We start from the raw sequence: 16,708 nt of genomic DNA on the forward strand, positions 1-16,708 counted from the left end.
GCAGAGGTACGACTGTGTTCACATCAGAGAGGAAATGCATTTGGGTTCATGGGTACTTGATGATGTATTTAGAGATACCCAAAAATAAAAAAAAGACTTCTAGAGTTTTTGGCTCACAGGAAGTTCATTTTTAATGCCAGCTCGATTAACGGACTTCATTTAAATGGAGCAATACAATATCAAGTACTCAAGGGGCGTGGTGGCAAAGTGGTTAGGGGCTGTGGAGTCCCTGAGCAAGGCACCGTTTCCTACACTGCTCCTCTTTTTGAATCATTTAAACTTTTGCCGGACAGACAAAAGGCTGGATTGGTTAACCTTCAGTTGTTTCAGATTCAGGTCTTTGTTCAGCTCTGACCTTGATTTTTATTAAATGAGAGGAAAAGGAAAAAAAGCCAGAGGCTCCTGTAAGGGTGTCATGATGTCACTGGGCAGTGAAAGCAAAGGACTGAACCGTGCAAAGACAAATATCTCATTTAAATCCAACTTAATGCTGACAGCTTCTTTATATTTAGTGCACACTAATAGTAACACTTTTTGACGGCACACGAAAATAAATACAAAGATGGACTGCAGGTAGTTCTCTTTGCAAATGAAACACCTTGTCTCTCCTTTGAACATACTAAGAGAGGAAACTTGTCTCATGGCTCTCTCAGGGCATCTACACCCAGAAGAGGTTCGATCCCTCAGAAGGTGAAGGAGGAGGTGGTGGACTTCGCTCGCCACAAGTGGCCTCTGCTGTTCTCTCGCTTTTATGAAGCCTTCAAGTTCTCAGGTGAGAATCTGCAGCCTCCCTCACACCTGAGCACCTGCTGCTGGCCGTCCAGACCGCAGATAGACAGAACAGTTCCACCTCATTCAGGGGGAGCAGTCGATGGCAAAGACATTCTTACAGATCAGGCTTTCTCGAACAGCACTCATTGCAAATTTATAAAAAGAAAGTCACACAATTTAAACAAGAAAAAAACAGCATGAAATAATGCTAAAATATAGGTAAAACATAAATACAATTTAGATTAAAATAACAAATATATATAAATATGGCAGTAAGTCTTCAGCAGTGAGTCCCTCCTCTTTCTCAGGTCCGGTCCTTCCGAAGAACGACCTGATCGTGGCCGTCAACTGGACCGGGGTTTACTTTGTGGACGAGCAAGAGCAGGTCCTCCTAGAGCTGTCCTTCCCAGAAATCACTGCGGTTTCTAGCAGCAGGTGAGGCATGCTGTGAGATGTAGTCAAGACCCTGTTTATGTGCTCTTTGAAAACTCTTTCCTGTCCTTTATTCTGTCTTCCTGATATCTCTGTCTAGCTTTCCCTCTCTCTGTTACCTGTTTGTTTCCAACTTGGAATGCTTTTATTATTTAACTTGTTTTATTGTTTATAAAGCCATGGATCTCAGCAGGAAACCGATGGATTGTCCACTCCAGGTAGGGAATGAAGCCTTACCCCAAGTGAAGGAGCTCAAGTATCTCGGGGTCTTGTTCTCGAGTGAGGGAACAATGGAGCGTGAGATGGGCCGGAGAATCGGAGCAGCGGGAGCGGTACTGCAGTCGCTTTACCGCACCGTTGTGACGGAAAGAGAGCTGAGTCAGAAGGCAAAGCTCTCTGTCTACCGGGCCATCTTCGTTCCTACCCTCACCTATGGTCATGAAGGATGGGTCATGACCGAAAGAACGAGATCGCTGATACAAGCGGCCGAAATGGGATTTCTCCGCAGGGTGGCTGGCATCTCCCTTAGGGATAAGGTGAGAAGTTCAGTCATCCGGGAGGGACTCGGAGTAGAACCGCTGCTCCTTCGTGATGAAAGGAGCCAGTTGAGGTGGTTCGGGCACCTAGTGAGGATGCTACCTGGGCGCCTCCCTAGGGAGGTGTTCCAGGCACGTCCAGCTGGGAAGAGACGGAGGGGTTGACCTAGGACCAGGTGGAGGGATTATATCTCTTCGCTGGCTTGGGAGCATCTTGGAATCCCCCAGTCAGAGCTGGCTGATGTGGCCAGGGAAAGAGAAGTTTGGGGATCTCTGCTGGAGCTGTTACCTCCGCGACCCTGACGGAAAAGCGGGAGAAGATGGATGGATGGATTGTTTATAAAAATCAAGACATTTGTTTTTATTAAAGCCTTCTACACGTGCAAATGTGAGCTTTGTTGTTAAAGACCTGCAGTCAGTTTCCTTCAGAAGGTATTTACTCTTTTAGCCATGACTTCAAGGCCCTTTAACCTTTACTATCCATGGTTTGGGTTACAATTACTACTGACTTTACTTTAACCAAAACTACAAACCCTATCCGTCCTGACTTGCAGCTGTGTCACATCAGGAAACCTTTTATATTTTATCAGAGAAGGCTGAGACTAGTCCAAGGTGATGACAAATGAAAATATGTCATTTAATTTGGAGGACTCGTCTTTCTTTCAGGGGGGGGAAGCTACAGAGTCAGAGTTTCACTTTGGCGACCATCAAAGGAGACGAGTACACCTTCACCTCCAACAATGCAGAGGACATCCGCGACCTTGTGGTGACCTTCCTGGAAGGTCTCAGGAAGAGGTCCAAGTTTGTGGTCGCACTGCAGGACAACCCCAGCCCCGGTAAGTCCTGAATGAAGGGGGGTGAGGGGGGGATGAAAGTTTTATTTAGTGTTTCCCTAAAATCCCAGAACTGAATAGGAACACACACACACACACACACACACACACACACACACACACACACACACACACACACACAGTAAGTTCAGCTCAGTAGTAATAGTAATCAGTAACGTTCTGTTTTCTGGAAGCTGGGGAGGAGTCCACGTTCCTGAGCTTCCTGAAAGGAGACCTGATCCTGTTGGACCAGGACAGCGGAGAGCAGGTTCTCAACTCTGGTTGGGCACACGGTGTCAACGGACGGACCAATCAGAAAGGAGATTTCCCAGCTGACTGTGTCTATGTCCTGCCCTGTATGACCCGACCCCAGCAGGAAATAGTGGTGAGAAGACCCTTCTGTTGTCTGAAGGAACCTCCTCTTCATCCTCTGGTGTTTAAATGCTTCTCATATTGAGACAGCTCTGTGAGCAGGACGCTGAAACGCTATCTGGTAAATCATACAAATGTTTGGTATGTCCAATGTTAAGTACGTGGAAAAAGCTGGAATAAGAATAATAGTCAGCTGATATTCATCACAGTGATCTAAGACAAAGCAAAATACCAAACAACCGCATCTTCATATAATGTGTAAATGTAATTTCTTTGCCATTATTTCTATTCTGTTATTTATTTGGTTATTTTTATTAGTTTTATGTTCAATATATATTCATGTTGCATTGTTGGAGGAGCCTGGGACTTAAGTGTTTCATTGCCAAATCTACATTTTAGCTACTGTGCATCTGACAATAATTATATATAAAAAAGCAACACATTACAGTAAAGTGTTGCTTTTTTATATTAACAGAAGTAAATTGGACATAAAATTCCCTTTGGGCAGAGATATGAAATATTTCTCAGTAGTGGGTGAGGAACAAAGTGAGACAGAGACAAAGTGTTTTTGTACGTTATAAAAACCATTGTGAGTGATCTCCTCTGAGGACTTCTGGCTCTTCCTTATTGTTTAAAGATGCCCAAAGTCACCCTAAATAAAATGGTATGTCAATTGAAAGTTATCTTATCCCCCCCCCCCCCCCCATCAGGCGCTGGTAACCATGACACCGGACCAGCGGCAGGAGTCAGTTCGGGTCTCACAGATCCTCCTGCCGGAGAGCGACGACAGAATAAAACCCTACACACTGGAGGAGTTCTCCTACGACTACTTCAGGTGTATACACACACACACACACACACATACCTGACCTCTCTGAAACAACTTTTTTAATCATCAGTTATGGAGCACCTCAGATTACTTATTTGTTCATGTACCTTTAAGCCAAATCATTCCTCATAAAACGTCCTATTTGTACATTTTAAACTGTGAGCCATGTCCAAGACAATACTGTTTTTAAATTTACAAGCATTTACTGTATGTTAACATGTCCAGAACATCACTTGCTTTACCAGGCCCCCTCCCAAACACACCCTGAGCAGAGTGATGGTCACTAAGAATCGGGGGAAGGACAAGATGTGGAGCTGCACCAGGGAGCCTCTGAAGCTGCCGCTGCTGAAGAAGGTAGTGAACCACGAGGAGCTGGCCCAGGACGCCTGCATGGCCTTCATAGATATCCTTCAGACCGAGGCTGGGACGCAGTGGAACGGCCCCCACCATTTTAGCATGCACTGCAGCCTGTCTCATGAAGCCAGGTCCACATACTCAGGCTTCTTTGAGGGTTCTTGTTCTAAAAATGTGAACCCTGGATAACTCTAAAACAAATGTACCTTATTAACCCTGTGTTCATAATTCAGCTGTCAGCTACAGAGGCAGGTATTTAACTAACTGTATTTGCACTTTGATTATAGGTGCATTAAGTCAGTGTCTTTCAACCTTTATTGAACCACGGAACATTTTTTACATTGGGAAAATCTTGCGGCAAACCACAAACCAAAAACATTACAAAATGACACTCTGTAGCCTAACACAGTATATTCAATCACAGTGTAGTTTCACTATTTATTTACACTCACTCAGTGTGAAACCTGGGCCTGTTTAGATGAACACAAAGCCGATATCCTGGCAGGAATGGAAGAAAGACACACACGAAGCTCTTCCTTGGCAGAGCTTCGTGTGCATGTCCTTTCCAACAACTGATGCTGAGCTGTATGGGTCCCTAACCCAGTCGAGACATTCAGTGGAGGCTGAAGAGAAATAAAATGACAACTTCTCCTCCAGAGTTTTCAAACGTTTATCTCTTACCTCACACAGTGCAGCAGTGTGATCTTGCCGTTTGTCTGTGAGTGGGAACATCTCAAGGTTGGCACTTTGCACATGTTGTTCCCAGAGATGCACCTTTAAACGGAATCCGTTTATTTTATCTGTGCTTGTAAGCAGGTTTTCATTTCGGCCTTGCATCCGGGTGTTGAGTTCATTCAGATGATGAAATATATCTGCCAGGTATGCCAGCTTTGCACACCACTCGTCACTTGAACACAGATTGGAGTAATCAGACCTCTCGTTTGTCAGAAACACCTTAAGTTCCTCCCGCAGCTCATACACACGGGCCAGCACCTTGCCGCGTGACAACCATCGGACCTCCGTATTGAGCAATAGGGCTGTATGCTCCGCTCCCATTTCCTCACACAAAGATGCAAATATACGACTTTTCAAAGGTCGTGTCTTTACAAAGTTCACTAGGCGCACAACATCATCCAACACAGGAACTAGTTCTGCTGGTAAAGTCTTCGCAACGAGGGCCTCACGGTGCAAAAAACAGTGCTAGTAATAAGATCAGGGTTTCTTTCCTTCACTCTGCTAAGGAAGCCTTTGGTGCGCCCGACCATGGCTACAGCTCCATCAGTGCAAACACTTGTGCAATTTTCCCACGTAAGTCCTCCCTGGTCAGGATATTCCGATGCGACCCGAAAAATGTCGCTTTCTCTGGCAGTGTCTTGCAAAATAGGAAGTTTTCTCTAATGGCATCTCCATCCACAAAACGCACATTGGCCAACAGCTAAGCATGGCCACTAATGTCCGTAAACTCATCAAGTTGCAATGCAAATTTCCCACTGATGCGTATCTTTTCCAAAACACGATGTCTGTACACATGTCATTAATACGTCTGGCAATTGTGTTATCTGAGAGCGGGACTTTAGCTATGTCTTTAACCGTGTCAGGGCAGAGCATCTTGTTGACTATGGCTTTGCAGGCGGGTATATTAATGTCTCTGCCACAGTGTGGGACTTTTTTGATTTAGCTACGAGTTCAGCAACTAGGTAACTAGCTTTGAGGGCTTTCTCATTTACCTTTGTGGTTTTTCTCATAAAAGTTGCCTGTTTCGCTGTGTTCTCACACAGGCGAACAAAATAGTCCAATGGCTTGTTAAGAAGCGACGGCTGTTTAGTGTGGAGATGGCGTTTATGCTTGCTTGGCACCATGGCGCTGTTCTCCCCACACAGCAAGCATAATGGAGTCGGTGTTGTCTCATCCCTGATGAAAGTAAATCCGAACGAAAGATAGCTCTCGTTGTTTGCCTCGAGCTCACCATCTTTGCTTTCTTTTTACCACCACTCGTACTAGGGCCTTCATCTGGGTCAGAATCTTGTCCAGGGCCAAGTTCGGAGTTTGCACTTTTCCTTTATAAAAACGTCTCCATCACTGTCACCACGACCTGTCGCAGGCGTCACTAATTCTCTTGTCTCTAAGAAGGAACGAGGCAATTATCTACCTGTTGCCATCCAGACGAATATTACATTACTCTGCCAGTAACTATATTACAGCTCAGACACTCCACCATGGCATATCATTTGCAGATAATAATTAATAAATGATCATTTTTTTAAAAAAAAGTAAAGACTAATGAAGTGCAACTGGATATTCTTTCACGGCCCAACTGACGATCTCTGACGGCACACTAGTGTGCCGCAGCACAGTGGTTGAAAATCACTGCATTAAGTGACATATGTCTACTATATTTGTATATATGTTGGCTTTACCAGTAATAAATAGCACTGTCAAATAAAAAGCAGCAACGTAAGAAAATATTACAGAACTCAAATATTAAAGACAGGCTCTTGGTCTCACACATTTCCGTGTCCACATGAGTGTCAAGTCCTTCAGGTTGCATTGCCCCTTGACGGTTGTCCCACCTATGATGAAGTACATGGGCGACTACCCATCCAAACGAACGCGCTCCGTCAACGAGCTGACAGACCAGATCTTTGAGGGAGCGCTGAAGGCCGAACCTCTGAAGGACGAGATCTACTGCCAGGTCATCAAACAGCTGACCGACAACCACGTCAAGTGAGTGAGCCTCGTCTCTGTCACACACCCTCCATCCAGAGTCTTACTTTGCTACTAGAACAACAGACACTTTTTTTGACTACTCTGTTGACTAAAAACAATGTTATTATTAAGGTTAACATTTATGTAGATGTTTTCCAGTATTAACAAAACAAATATATTGGTTTTTATAAGAAAAGGTCCACGCTTGGGCTGGATGAAAGCCAATCTCTTCAACCACATTTTGAATCTCCAGCTGTTCCGTGGCACTTCAGTCTCAGGTTCCCTAAATGCACTGCAGACCATCAGACTTTGATGCACAGAGTATTATTCTAAAAAGAATAAGAACCCGAGCCAGTCCCCGGGCGACCGGACCAAAGATGTGAACGTGCTTTCTTCTTTTCATAGTGTGACAGTCCTAACCCCTGCTGTCCCATCTGCAAACTGTAATCCCAATGTTCTGACCACTTGTACTGTTCTGAGACTTTCTCCTCCTATGTTGGCTAGATGTTCTGCTGACTTGACTCTAGTGGGGGCTGAAATCCCCCCAGCTGCTCCCGCCCCTATGTTGCTTTTTTATTTGTTTACATTTAAAGGATGTCATACATTTTTAAAGACATACATAAGGACAAAGACATGGCTCACACGCATCACAAATAGAACAGGACAATAACATGAGGGGTGGGGGCGGGTAGAGGGATTACATTTTATGCATGCACATGGCGTTGTATTAATACACGATTTACTTCATAACATAGATATCATTTTTTCATCCTTATAATTATTAAATACAAAATAAATAAAAATGATAATATAATATATACACACATACACACCTCTATTTAATTTACCTATTCATCTAGTTTTTATTTTATTTAATTAATGTATTTTTATTTTATTTTTTAACCGCCGGTTACCATTTAGCTTTCTCCATGCGTTTTTTTTGGTGAAGGGGAGCGGACGAGATGATGTTGCTTTTTTCTAATATTTATGCGGATTCTGTACCTACTCCTACCCCCTTTCCATCCAGCTATCAGCTTTCAGAAATGGGCCTTCTGTCCTTGCATGAACTGTCCTACACACACAGCCACACACACCCTACTCCTGCATACAGGCCTTGGCAGCAGGGCCCTCAACTTTCTTACACATGAAGTTACACACACACATACCTGATGCAGTCCCTGTACACACCTGAACATTACACTTATTTTACTGAACACTAATATAACTATTACACTATAATACACTACTTTCTAATACAGAGCCTCTCGTTAAGGACAATTCTACTCCAACAATGTACCAATTACAAGTGGATGTTGTTTGGTACGACTCAGTATGACCTCAGGAAGATCAGTTTCCATTCAGTGTCCATATGCCCTCAGTGTTGGTGCAGAAGCTGAGTGTGAGTGTGTGTGTTGCTGCAGGTACAGTGAGGAGAAGGGCTGGGAGCTGCTGTGGTTGTGTACTGGTCTGTTTCCTCCCAGTAACATGCTGCTGCCCCACATCCAGCGCTTCCTCCAGTCCAAGAAGCACCACCCGCTGTCAGGAGACTGCATGCAGCGGCTGCACAAAGCTCTACGGTGACACCCCCCTCTTTATTTCTGCTCATTATTGCCGCTTTTCCACTAACCCGGAGCCGGAGCCGAGCGGAGCTGGAGCCGATATCTGGTTTTTCGTGTTTCCACCGCAGCGGTGCCGGCTTTAAGCACCAAAAAACCGGGTCTTTCTGGCCCCATTCGGCTGCCCGGCAAGATCCAAGATCCAATACGAACCAATACATCATGCTTACTTCGGAGGGGGGAGATTAACCTGAGCAATAACAGTTCATGGCGAGTACAGCGAGTACAAGTTGAAACAAGCAGTAGGGATGAGCAAAGTGAGAAGAAGGCGACCACACACTTTATAAAGTCAGGCAGCACTAACCATGCTCAGTGTGATGCTGTTTATTTTACCTTACTTTAATCACCATCTGTTCGCTGTAATTGATCATTGGGAAGAGGCAGGAGTTCTCCTGTTGTTTTGTATTATTGCAGCTATCGGATGGAATCAATACATTGGCTACACAGGTTGCCATCAGAAGTAAAATCATAAGTAGTCAATATAGTCAGAGTAGCCTCGCTTGCCATGCTAACATCACTTGTCTAATGCCAGAGACACTTTCATAACAGCGTTGTGATGCAACAGCGTCAGTTCAGACTGAAACACATTCAGTTATGGGGAGGGGGGATATGCATCAGCTGCAAGTGTGACAGCAGACAGTGAATACTTTTCAGCGAACCCTGCAGTGGAGTACGGGAGACTAAACGCTCATAAACGGTTACGTCATGACGCAAACAATGACGCAGCTCCACTTGAGCTCCACTCGGCCTCTGAGCGGTGGAAACACAAGGGGTGCTACAGGCTAGAACCAGAAAAGCACCAGAAAAGCAAAAGATCGGATCTTGAACCGGATCCGGTTTGGTGGAAAAAGGGCAAGAGAGAATTCAGTTATCAGTGCCTCACCTGATGACTCAAGTTATAACTACATACTTTACAGCCAGTGGTGGAGCTAATCACATTTATTCAAGAACCTTACTTTAGTACACTTTTAACTATTCTATTCTATGGTCAATATTGTTCTGGACTGTAGTTTTCCCTGCCTTTTTACCACCATGTATAATTATGATAACAGTAATGGATCCAGGAAGTACCCCCCTCATCTGGTGGAAGTGGAGGCCATCCAACATAAGACAACGCAGATCTTCCACAAAGTCTACTTCCCTGACGACACAGATGAGGTGGGACACACACACATAGGAATACACATTTGGAGTAGGAAAGGGTCTTCTGAAAGCTGAGATTGTCTGTGTTTGACCCGCAGGCGTTTGAGGTGGAGTCCAGCACCAAAGCTAAGGACTTCTGCCTGAACATTTCCACCAGACTGCTGCTCAAATCTCCTGAGGGCTTCAGCCTTTTCGTCAAGATCTCAGACAAGGTCAGAGGTCAGGGAGAGATCCTCGGGGGTTCAGAAGAACACGTTGAGATGTATTGTGGCATGAAAAGTTCTGTGTATTGTCTCTGATACCCTCAAATGTTTTCAGGGTTAGTCATGTCTTCATTTCATGTTCTTCGACCTTATTTTATAAAACATCTATCTGATCCAGTGCTTTATACAAAGAACATGACGTTTTTAAATATCATTCATATTTAAAGTTCCCTATTATGCAAAATGCACTTTTTGCTGTCTTTTATACATAAATATGTCCTCGGTGTGTAAGGAGACTCACAAAGTGTCTCTTTTGCTCTTACCCAGATCTCTAAAAACGGGGGTACAAACGAGCTGATCCAGATTTGCTGTCCTTATGACGTTATAAGGGGAATCTGAGCTGGCTTTACTTCACTACTTTACCCACGTGACACGTCCCAACCTATTGTCCCCCATATACAGTCGGCGAGCTGAATCCTCTCTGTTCTGGAAGTATTATGGTCTGCGTTTACATTAGCAAGCATCACTAACACTCAGAGCTAACTAACACTGTACTGGAGAGACTGTGTGTAATATCAAATAATATAAAGGTCCTGTCCTTGTGGTTAACCGAGAGAGAAACGTTTGAGCTCCATACTGTTTCAGAAATAATGCTGGATGTGGTTTGGAACATAATATGGCGTTTAATCACAGCAGCGTTTAGCTGAGTTTCTCCTGGTAGAAAACTCCCTTCAGAGAGATCATGATGCTCCAAAGGGGCGTGGCCAGCAGCAGCTCCAAAGGGGCGTGGCCAGCAGCTCCAAAGGGGCGTGGTCAGCAGCAGCTCCAAAGGGGCGTGGTCAGCAGCAGCTAGTTAATTTAAAGCTACAGTCACAGAATCAGCACTTCAGGAACAGGGCTGAAATAGAGGGGGATGAGGCATGCTACAATGGGGGATCTGTTTGGTATTTTGAGCAAAACACTTCACAGACATGTTTTTATAGATATGGACCTATAATATACTGTTCAAATGTGTGTCTGCAGGTAATCAGTGTGCCAGAGGGAGATTTCTTCTTTGACTTTGTCCGACATTTGACGGACTGGATCAAGAAATCTCGCCCAGCTAAAGAAGGTTGGTCTCTCACCGCTCCATCATTCATGAGTGTCCTAGTTTGTCCCGAAACCTCCTGTTGCTGTGGTAATGGCTCTCGGTTGAAGGTTCTAGAAGTACCTTAGTTATCACTGTTCCTGTTTTATTGTTGTATGATATAACTCTTTCTGTTTGTTCATATCTTGTTTTTATTTATTTTCCTCCATTTTTATTGTGATACTCTGTAAAGCACTTGCGTCAAGCATGAAAGGTGCTATATAAATAAAGTTTATTATTATTATAAATAAAGTTTATTATTACCACAAATAGGCAGGCCCCTGAGCAGTCACTAACACTGCATGCTGGACAGGCCCCAGTCAATGTGAGGTACAGGGTATTAACGCTGTGGGTAGTCCTTGCTGCTAGCCCCGTCTGTGGAGAGAGGAAGACTTCACTGTTTGTTAGAGGGAGATGTTGTTGTCATTACTTTTGTTGTTTATTTTCGGGTTTGCTTGAAATGCACACTGCAGAGTGTCTGAAACAGTGTAGCCTTAATGACAGAGGCTGAAAAAACCTTTATTAAAAACCATCAAACTAATATGACACTGATACTTCTCCCTCCCCGTGCAGGCATCGTCCCCTCCCTCACCTACCAGGTGTTCTTCATGAAGAAGTTGTGGACCAACACAGTTCCAGGGAAGGATTCCTTTGCCGACTCCATCTTTCACTACTACCAGGTCGGTCTGAGGGAGAGGACACAATAACTGCTGAGCACCCAGCAACACTCTCATCTTCACTCATCTTTATTCTTACATCACACACCGAGTTATTTATATGTGTACCGCTAATAATAATCTTTTGATCATATTTTGTAGATAATGATAGTCCTGCTCTTCCTGTATCTAGGAGCTGCCTAAGTACCTGCGTGGTTACCATAAGTGTTCACGAGAAGAGGTGTTTCAACTCGCCGCTCTCATCTACCGTGTGAAGTTTGAAGATGACAAATCCCACTTTCCTACAATTCCCAAGATGCTTCGGGAGCTGGTTCCCCAGGATCTGATTCGTCAGATGTCCCCTGATGACTGGAAGAGGGTAAACGAGCAGAAACTCTAATGACGAAGCTATCTTTTTAACACCTTTAATCAAACTGTGTCAGTAATGCAGTATGCCAAACTCTAGGAAGTAGAGTGACTGTCAATGTTTAGATCATGTAAACAAAAATATAATAACATAATAAAACATAATAAAGCCATGTGCTGGGTGTGTGTCAACTGTATCACGTTTTGTATTAAGTCATTAAAGATCACATTTTTTGTACTGTAACTAATACTGTGTGTGTGTGTGTGTGTGTGTGTGTGTGTGTGTGTGTGTGTGTGTGTGTGTGTGTGTGTGTGTGTGTCATACAGTCGGTGGTAGCGTACTTCAACAAGCAGGCGGGTAAATCGAGAGAGGAAGCCAAACTAATGTTCCTAAAGATCATCTTCAAGTGGCCCACCTTTGGCTCTGCCTTCTTTGAGGTCAAGGTAAACACACCTGCGTGTGTCACTTCCTGTCTGTCTCACCTGCCACCTCCAGTTTACTGCTCAGCTTTTCATACGACCATGTTTTATGTTTCAGTAAATAAACAAACATATCAGTCTGACAGCTTTAGTTACTTTTCTGAATAAAACATTTTGCACACAGAACAGGTGAAGGGTTTTTATGTACTGGGATCATTTGATGTCCCGATGGAAAAGATATTAAAATGTAATACCAACATGAACCGGTCTGTGTCTGCAGCAAACCACAGAGCCCAACTTCCCAGAGATCCTGCTGATCGCCATCAACAAGCACGGAATCAGCCTCATCGACCCCAAGACCAAGGTGTGTGTTTGTGTAGGAACCAGTACCAGTACAGCAGAAATAAACATGTTTACAGCGTGGTACAAAATTGCTTTTGGTCTCTACAGCTTATTTCCCTATTCATGACAACTGTGAGGAGGGTGAATTTCTACATAACTCTCCTGTTTTAATTATATTAAGTCTTAAAGTTATGCATAATTAAGGACGTGGTCGCTTTGATTGACAGGTTAGCGCCGTCAGTGAGCGCTAGCCGCTAGCCGCCTGCTCTGCTAGCTTCGCTAACAGCCTCTGCACTGATAATGTGTCTTGTTTGGTATAATTCCTTAAAGCAGCAATAATAACAATGACTATGCAAGCCAGTATCAATAATTCATTTACCATCACATGTAACTTAGCTTATGAAACGTATTAAAAGTAACGTTGTAAACGAGTGTTCCATAGAAACGACTGGTGAACTGAATCATGTGAAAATTAAAATGCTGTTTCAAATGAAACTTTAACGTCACGCTGATTCACGGCAACACTGGCCACATTTGTGGTCAAAATACAGTGTTGCAAATTACGTCTATATTTGAAAGAAGCATTTTTAAACTCGTGCAGTATAATCTCAATAACAGATAGATCTTCATGTCAAGTTTTGTTGTATAGTTTCAGGTTAACTTACCTTGAGTAAGACGACCCAGCAACCGGGAGCAACGAGACCACAAGGTGCTCTGTTGACTTTTAGCGGGATAGCGCCGGGACTAGCATACGGTAGCATGTAGCCTAGCTTGGAAGCCTTCGCTAGCTTGGTAGCTTCAACCCTATGTCCATATTTGGATTAGCCGGGAGGGGGCGGGAGGTAGACTGAGAAGATGTCGACGGTGGGAGTCGCCCACTTTGAGCTTCATTACGGCTCTTCACGAAACTATGAGTGACGTCACGGATACTACGTCCATTATGTATACAGTCTATGGTGGACAGTTGGTCTTTTTAAACCAAAATGAAGCTTTTTAAGCATTCTGCTGTTCTTTCTTAAACATTTGTGTAATAGCCTCGTTGCACGGCAACCGTAAATTCTACTTCCGCTGTTACTTGTATGCGCGTCTAAACTTCCGGTCGAACACTTCCGTGTTATGATAGCGTTTGACAGCTGGATACCGGTAACCGGCTTTTACTATTTAGAAGTGTACAATGAGTGTGTTCACAATAAAAGAAAGACGACTGACCTTTCAAAGGGTGGGGACATCGGCACTGCACTGTTGTGTACCTCAGTGTACGAATTCTTCGAGGTACAATAAGCTACTTTCCTTTCATTCATTTCCCGTTGACCCGGCGGTACGGGCCGAGTGGCTGAGGAGAATCCGAAGGGATAATTTCAGTCCGACGAAACATTCAAAGGTCTGCAGTAGGCACTTTAAAAGCACAGATTTTGTCGTGACAGCCGGGGGACTAAGAAAACTCCAAAAGGGATCAGTCCCTGTTCTGTTTTCTTGGAACGGGTTTGAGCTATCGGCACCTAGATCGAGTGTTTGGGAGAGGCGCCCGCGGCCAGATGTGGAGAGTCCCGATGTCTCTGACAACGAGATGGAAATCGCGGCTGTAGCTACTGACCACGACTACTCGGTGTTGCCACAAACGGTCTTAAACAGTCTTTAACTGCACTTATTTTCGTCTACATACAGCTTACCAAATCTAGCCACATAAATACCCCAGAATTGGACATGAACAGATGAGTTAAGACCATAGGTTAAGACACTTTTTCTCCCTACTCTGAGGTCGTGAGGCTTATCGTTTTTCCTCATCGACCTGAAACAAACAGCCCTGACGCTCACTCTCCCTGCTGGATCTTTATTTGAAACTGTGGGAATTCAACATCATACATGTTATTTTATACAAAACAATTATCTTATATCTTTCTAACATTGAAAAGTCGAGCAAAGACCACGTTAAATTATAAAAGTAAGTAAAGCTATTACCACAGTAATATCACTATGTAAGCGCTAATGTTAGCTATGTAGCTACAATAATATTGTGCCATAGTTACAACTTACCTTCATAATTGTCGATATAACTGGATAGGTACATTTTGTATCCCTTATCACGTTTGCTCTTCGGTGTAGAACTGCCCATCCGAACAAGTCGGTGGACATCTGAGATGGAAATGTTTGGGAGATCCTGCAGGCATCTAGTGTAGAAACTCGCCATGTTTGACGTTCACCGATATCACACCGGAAGTTTAGAAGCGCATACAGTAACAGCGGAAGTAGAATTTACGGTTACCGTGCAACGAGGCTATATGAATTACATTGTAAATAACACCCCTGTGTGTGTGTGTGTGTGTGTGTGTGTGTGTGTGTGTGTGTGTGTGTGTGTGTGTGTGTGTGTGTGTGTGTGTGTGTGTGTGTGTGTGTGTGTGTGCAGGACATCCTCACCACTCATCCTTTCACCAAGATCTCCAACTGGAGCAGTGGGAACACCTACTTCCACATCACCATCGGCAACCTGGTCAGAGGAAGCAAGCTGCTATGTGAGACCTCGCTGGTGGGTGGCAGCAACACACACACACACACACACACACACACACACACACACACACACACACACACACACACACACACACACACACACACACACACATACACTTTTATTTAAATAACAGCAGAAATTAGGGTATGAGCCTGAAGGTACAGCTGGAGGAGCAGCCAGCATGAAGAAATACATTCCACTTCTTCCAGTGATGGGCGGCTACTTGCTGTATTCAGACGGGCTGCCTCCTTGTTGTTGAAACACTTCAATATCAAAGTTCAATTAAACTGTTCTGAAACTTTGAACTGTGCATCTTCAAGGGGGGTGTGTGTGTGTGTGTGTGTGTGTGTGTGTGTGTGTGTGTGTGTGTGTGTGTGTGTGTGTGTGTGTGTGTGTGTGTGTGTGTGTGTGTGTGTGTGTGTGTGTGTGTGCGTGTGTGTTCATTTCCCCTGCAGGGCTACAAGATGGACGACCTGCTGACCTCCTACATCAGTCAGATGCTGACCACCATGAACCGGCAGCGCCCGGGGCGGGGCCACAGCAAGTGAACTTCTTACTGGCAGGAAGCTGCCGAGCTCGTCCGGCTCCTGCGCCCTATTGGCCAGCACTGCAGCTGGGGGCGGACCTTTGCCCACCAGCTGTGGAGGATGAGCCGCAGTCCGTCTGTCAGCTCGGCAGAGTCCAAGCTCACAGAAGATAGTTGGTCTTCCAGCAGCGAGGACCCCGGCGAGGGCCCCAGCAATTACCACCTGTACAGACCCCCTGAGGAAGAGGAGGAGTCCAGCGAGGACGACTACCTCTGAACATCCAAACTGTCTGAAAACTCCTTAAAACACACTCTGACGTTCCCTGCCTGGATTTTTGAACCTGTGGGGGACTGTATCTGTTATTATAATTTATAGATTTATAAACTACAAGTGAAACCGCTGTAATACAGTATCCAGGAAGTGCCGAGTTTAGAAAAACTCAAACTATTTTAAAGTCAATCCATCCATATTATGCTTTTGTTCACGAAGGAAATGACCATGAATTATTGTTTATCATATACAGATGAGACATGATAGAAATGTGACACTAATGTAAATACTTAATAATAATTGTAGGCATTGTTGTCCAATGTTTTTTAAAGCTGTCTAAGTGTATTAAGATATGTTTGTGAAAACGTTATTTAATTAAATTCTTTGTGTTCAAAGTCTAACATTTGATTTCAAAGTGCAGAAACCCTGGCTCTACTCCAGGACTTAGCATGCTAACATTAGCCTTCAGCTAAACACATGTCAGGAATGAGGAGTTAAAAATATGAACGTTTTCTTCCATCAGAGTATGGTGTATGTGTTTTGTGTGTGTGAGTGTGTGTAATGAATAGGAGCTTTACGGACCTTCCCAGACTTGTGCATCTCAAAATAACGAAGTAGAATTGTTGAGTCTGTTCTCTGTAGAAAAACGTTTCTCTGGCCTCAGAACCAAACAGTGTAACTGGACTGAGGTTAAGGG

The 16,708-nt window shown here is 44.1% G+C and overlaps 1 protein-coding gene across 1 annotated transcript in view; it reads left to right on the forward strand.

Moving 5' to 3' along the window:
* myo7aa (myosin VIIAa) overlaps positions 1–16,412 on the forward strand; it is a 62,800-nt gene extending 46,388 nt beyond the window's left edge. Inside the window, 18 exon segments of the mRNA XM_063906814.1 lie at positions 654–680; positions 682–772; positions 1,080–1,206; positions 2,406–2,575; positions 2,767–2,957; positions 3,655–3,779; positions 4,019–4,176; positions 6,698–6,851; positions 8,255–8,410; positions 9,502–9,607; positions 9,691–9,804; positions 10,819–10,906; positions 11,495–11,601; positions 11,771–11,956; positions 12,271–12,387; positions 12,644–12,727; positions 15,110–15,229; positions 15,670–16,412. Of these exon segments, the coding sequence (XP_063762884.1) occupies positions 654–680; positions 682–772; positions 1,080–1,206; positions 2,406–2,575; positions 2,767–2,957; positions 3,655–3,779; positions 4,019–4,176; positions 6,698–6,851; positions 8,255–8,410; positions 9,502–9,607; positions 9,691–9,804; positions 10,819–10,906; positions 11,495–11,601; positions 11,771–11,956; positions 12,271–12,387; positions 12,644–12,727; positions 15,110–15,229; positions 15,670–15,762 (2,214 nt within the window). The 3' untranslated portion in view covers positions 15,763–16,412.
* The last annotated feature ends 296 nt before the right edge of the window (positions 16,413–16,708 follow it).

Source organism: Eleginops maclovinus, chromosome 18 (genome assembly GCF_036324505.1).
Source record: "Eleginops maclovinus isolate JMC-PN-2008 ecotype Puerto Natales chromosome 18, JC_Emac_rtc_rv5, whole genome shotgun sequence".
NCBI lineage: Eukaryota > Metazoa > Chordata > Actinopteri > Perciformes > Eleginopidae > Eleginops > Eleginops maclovinus.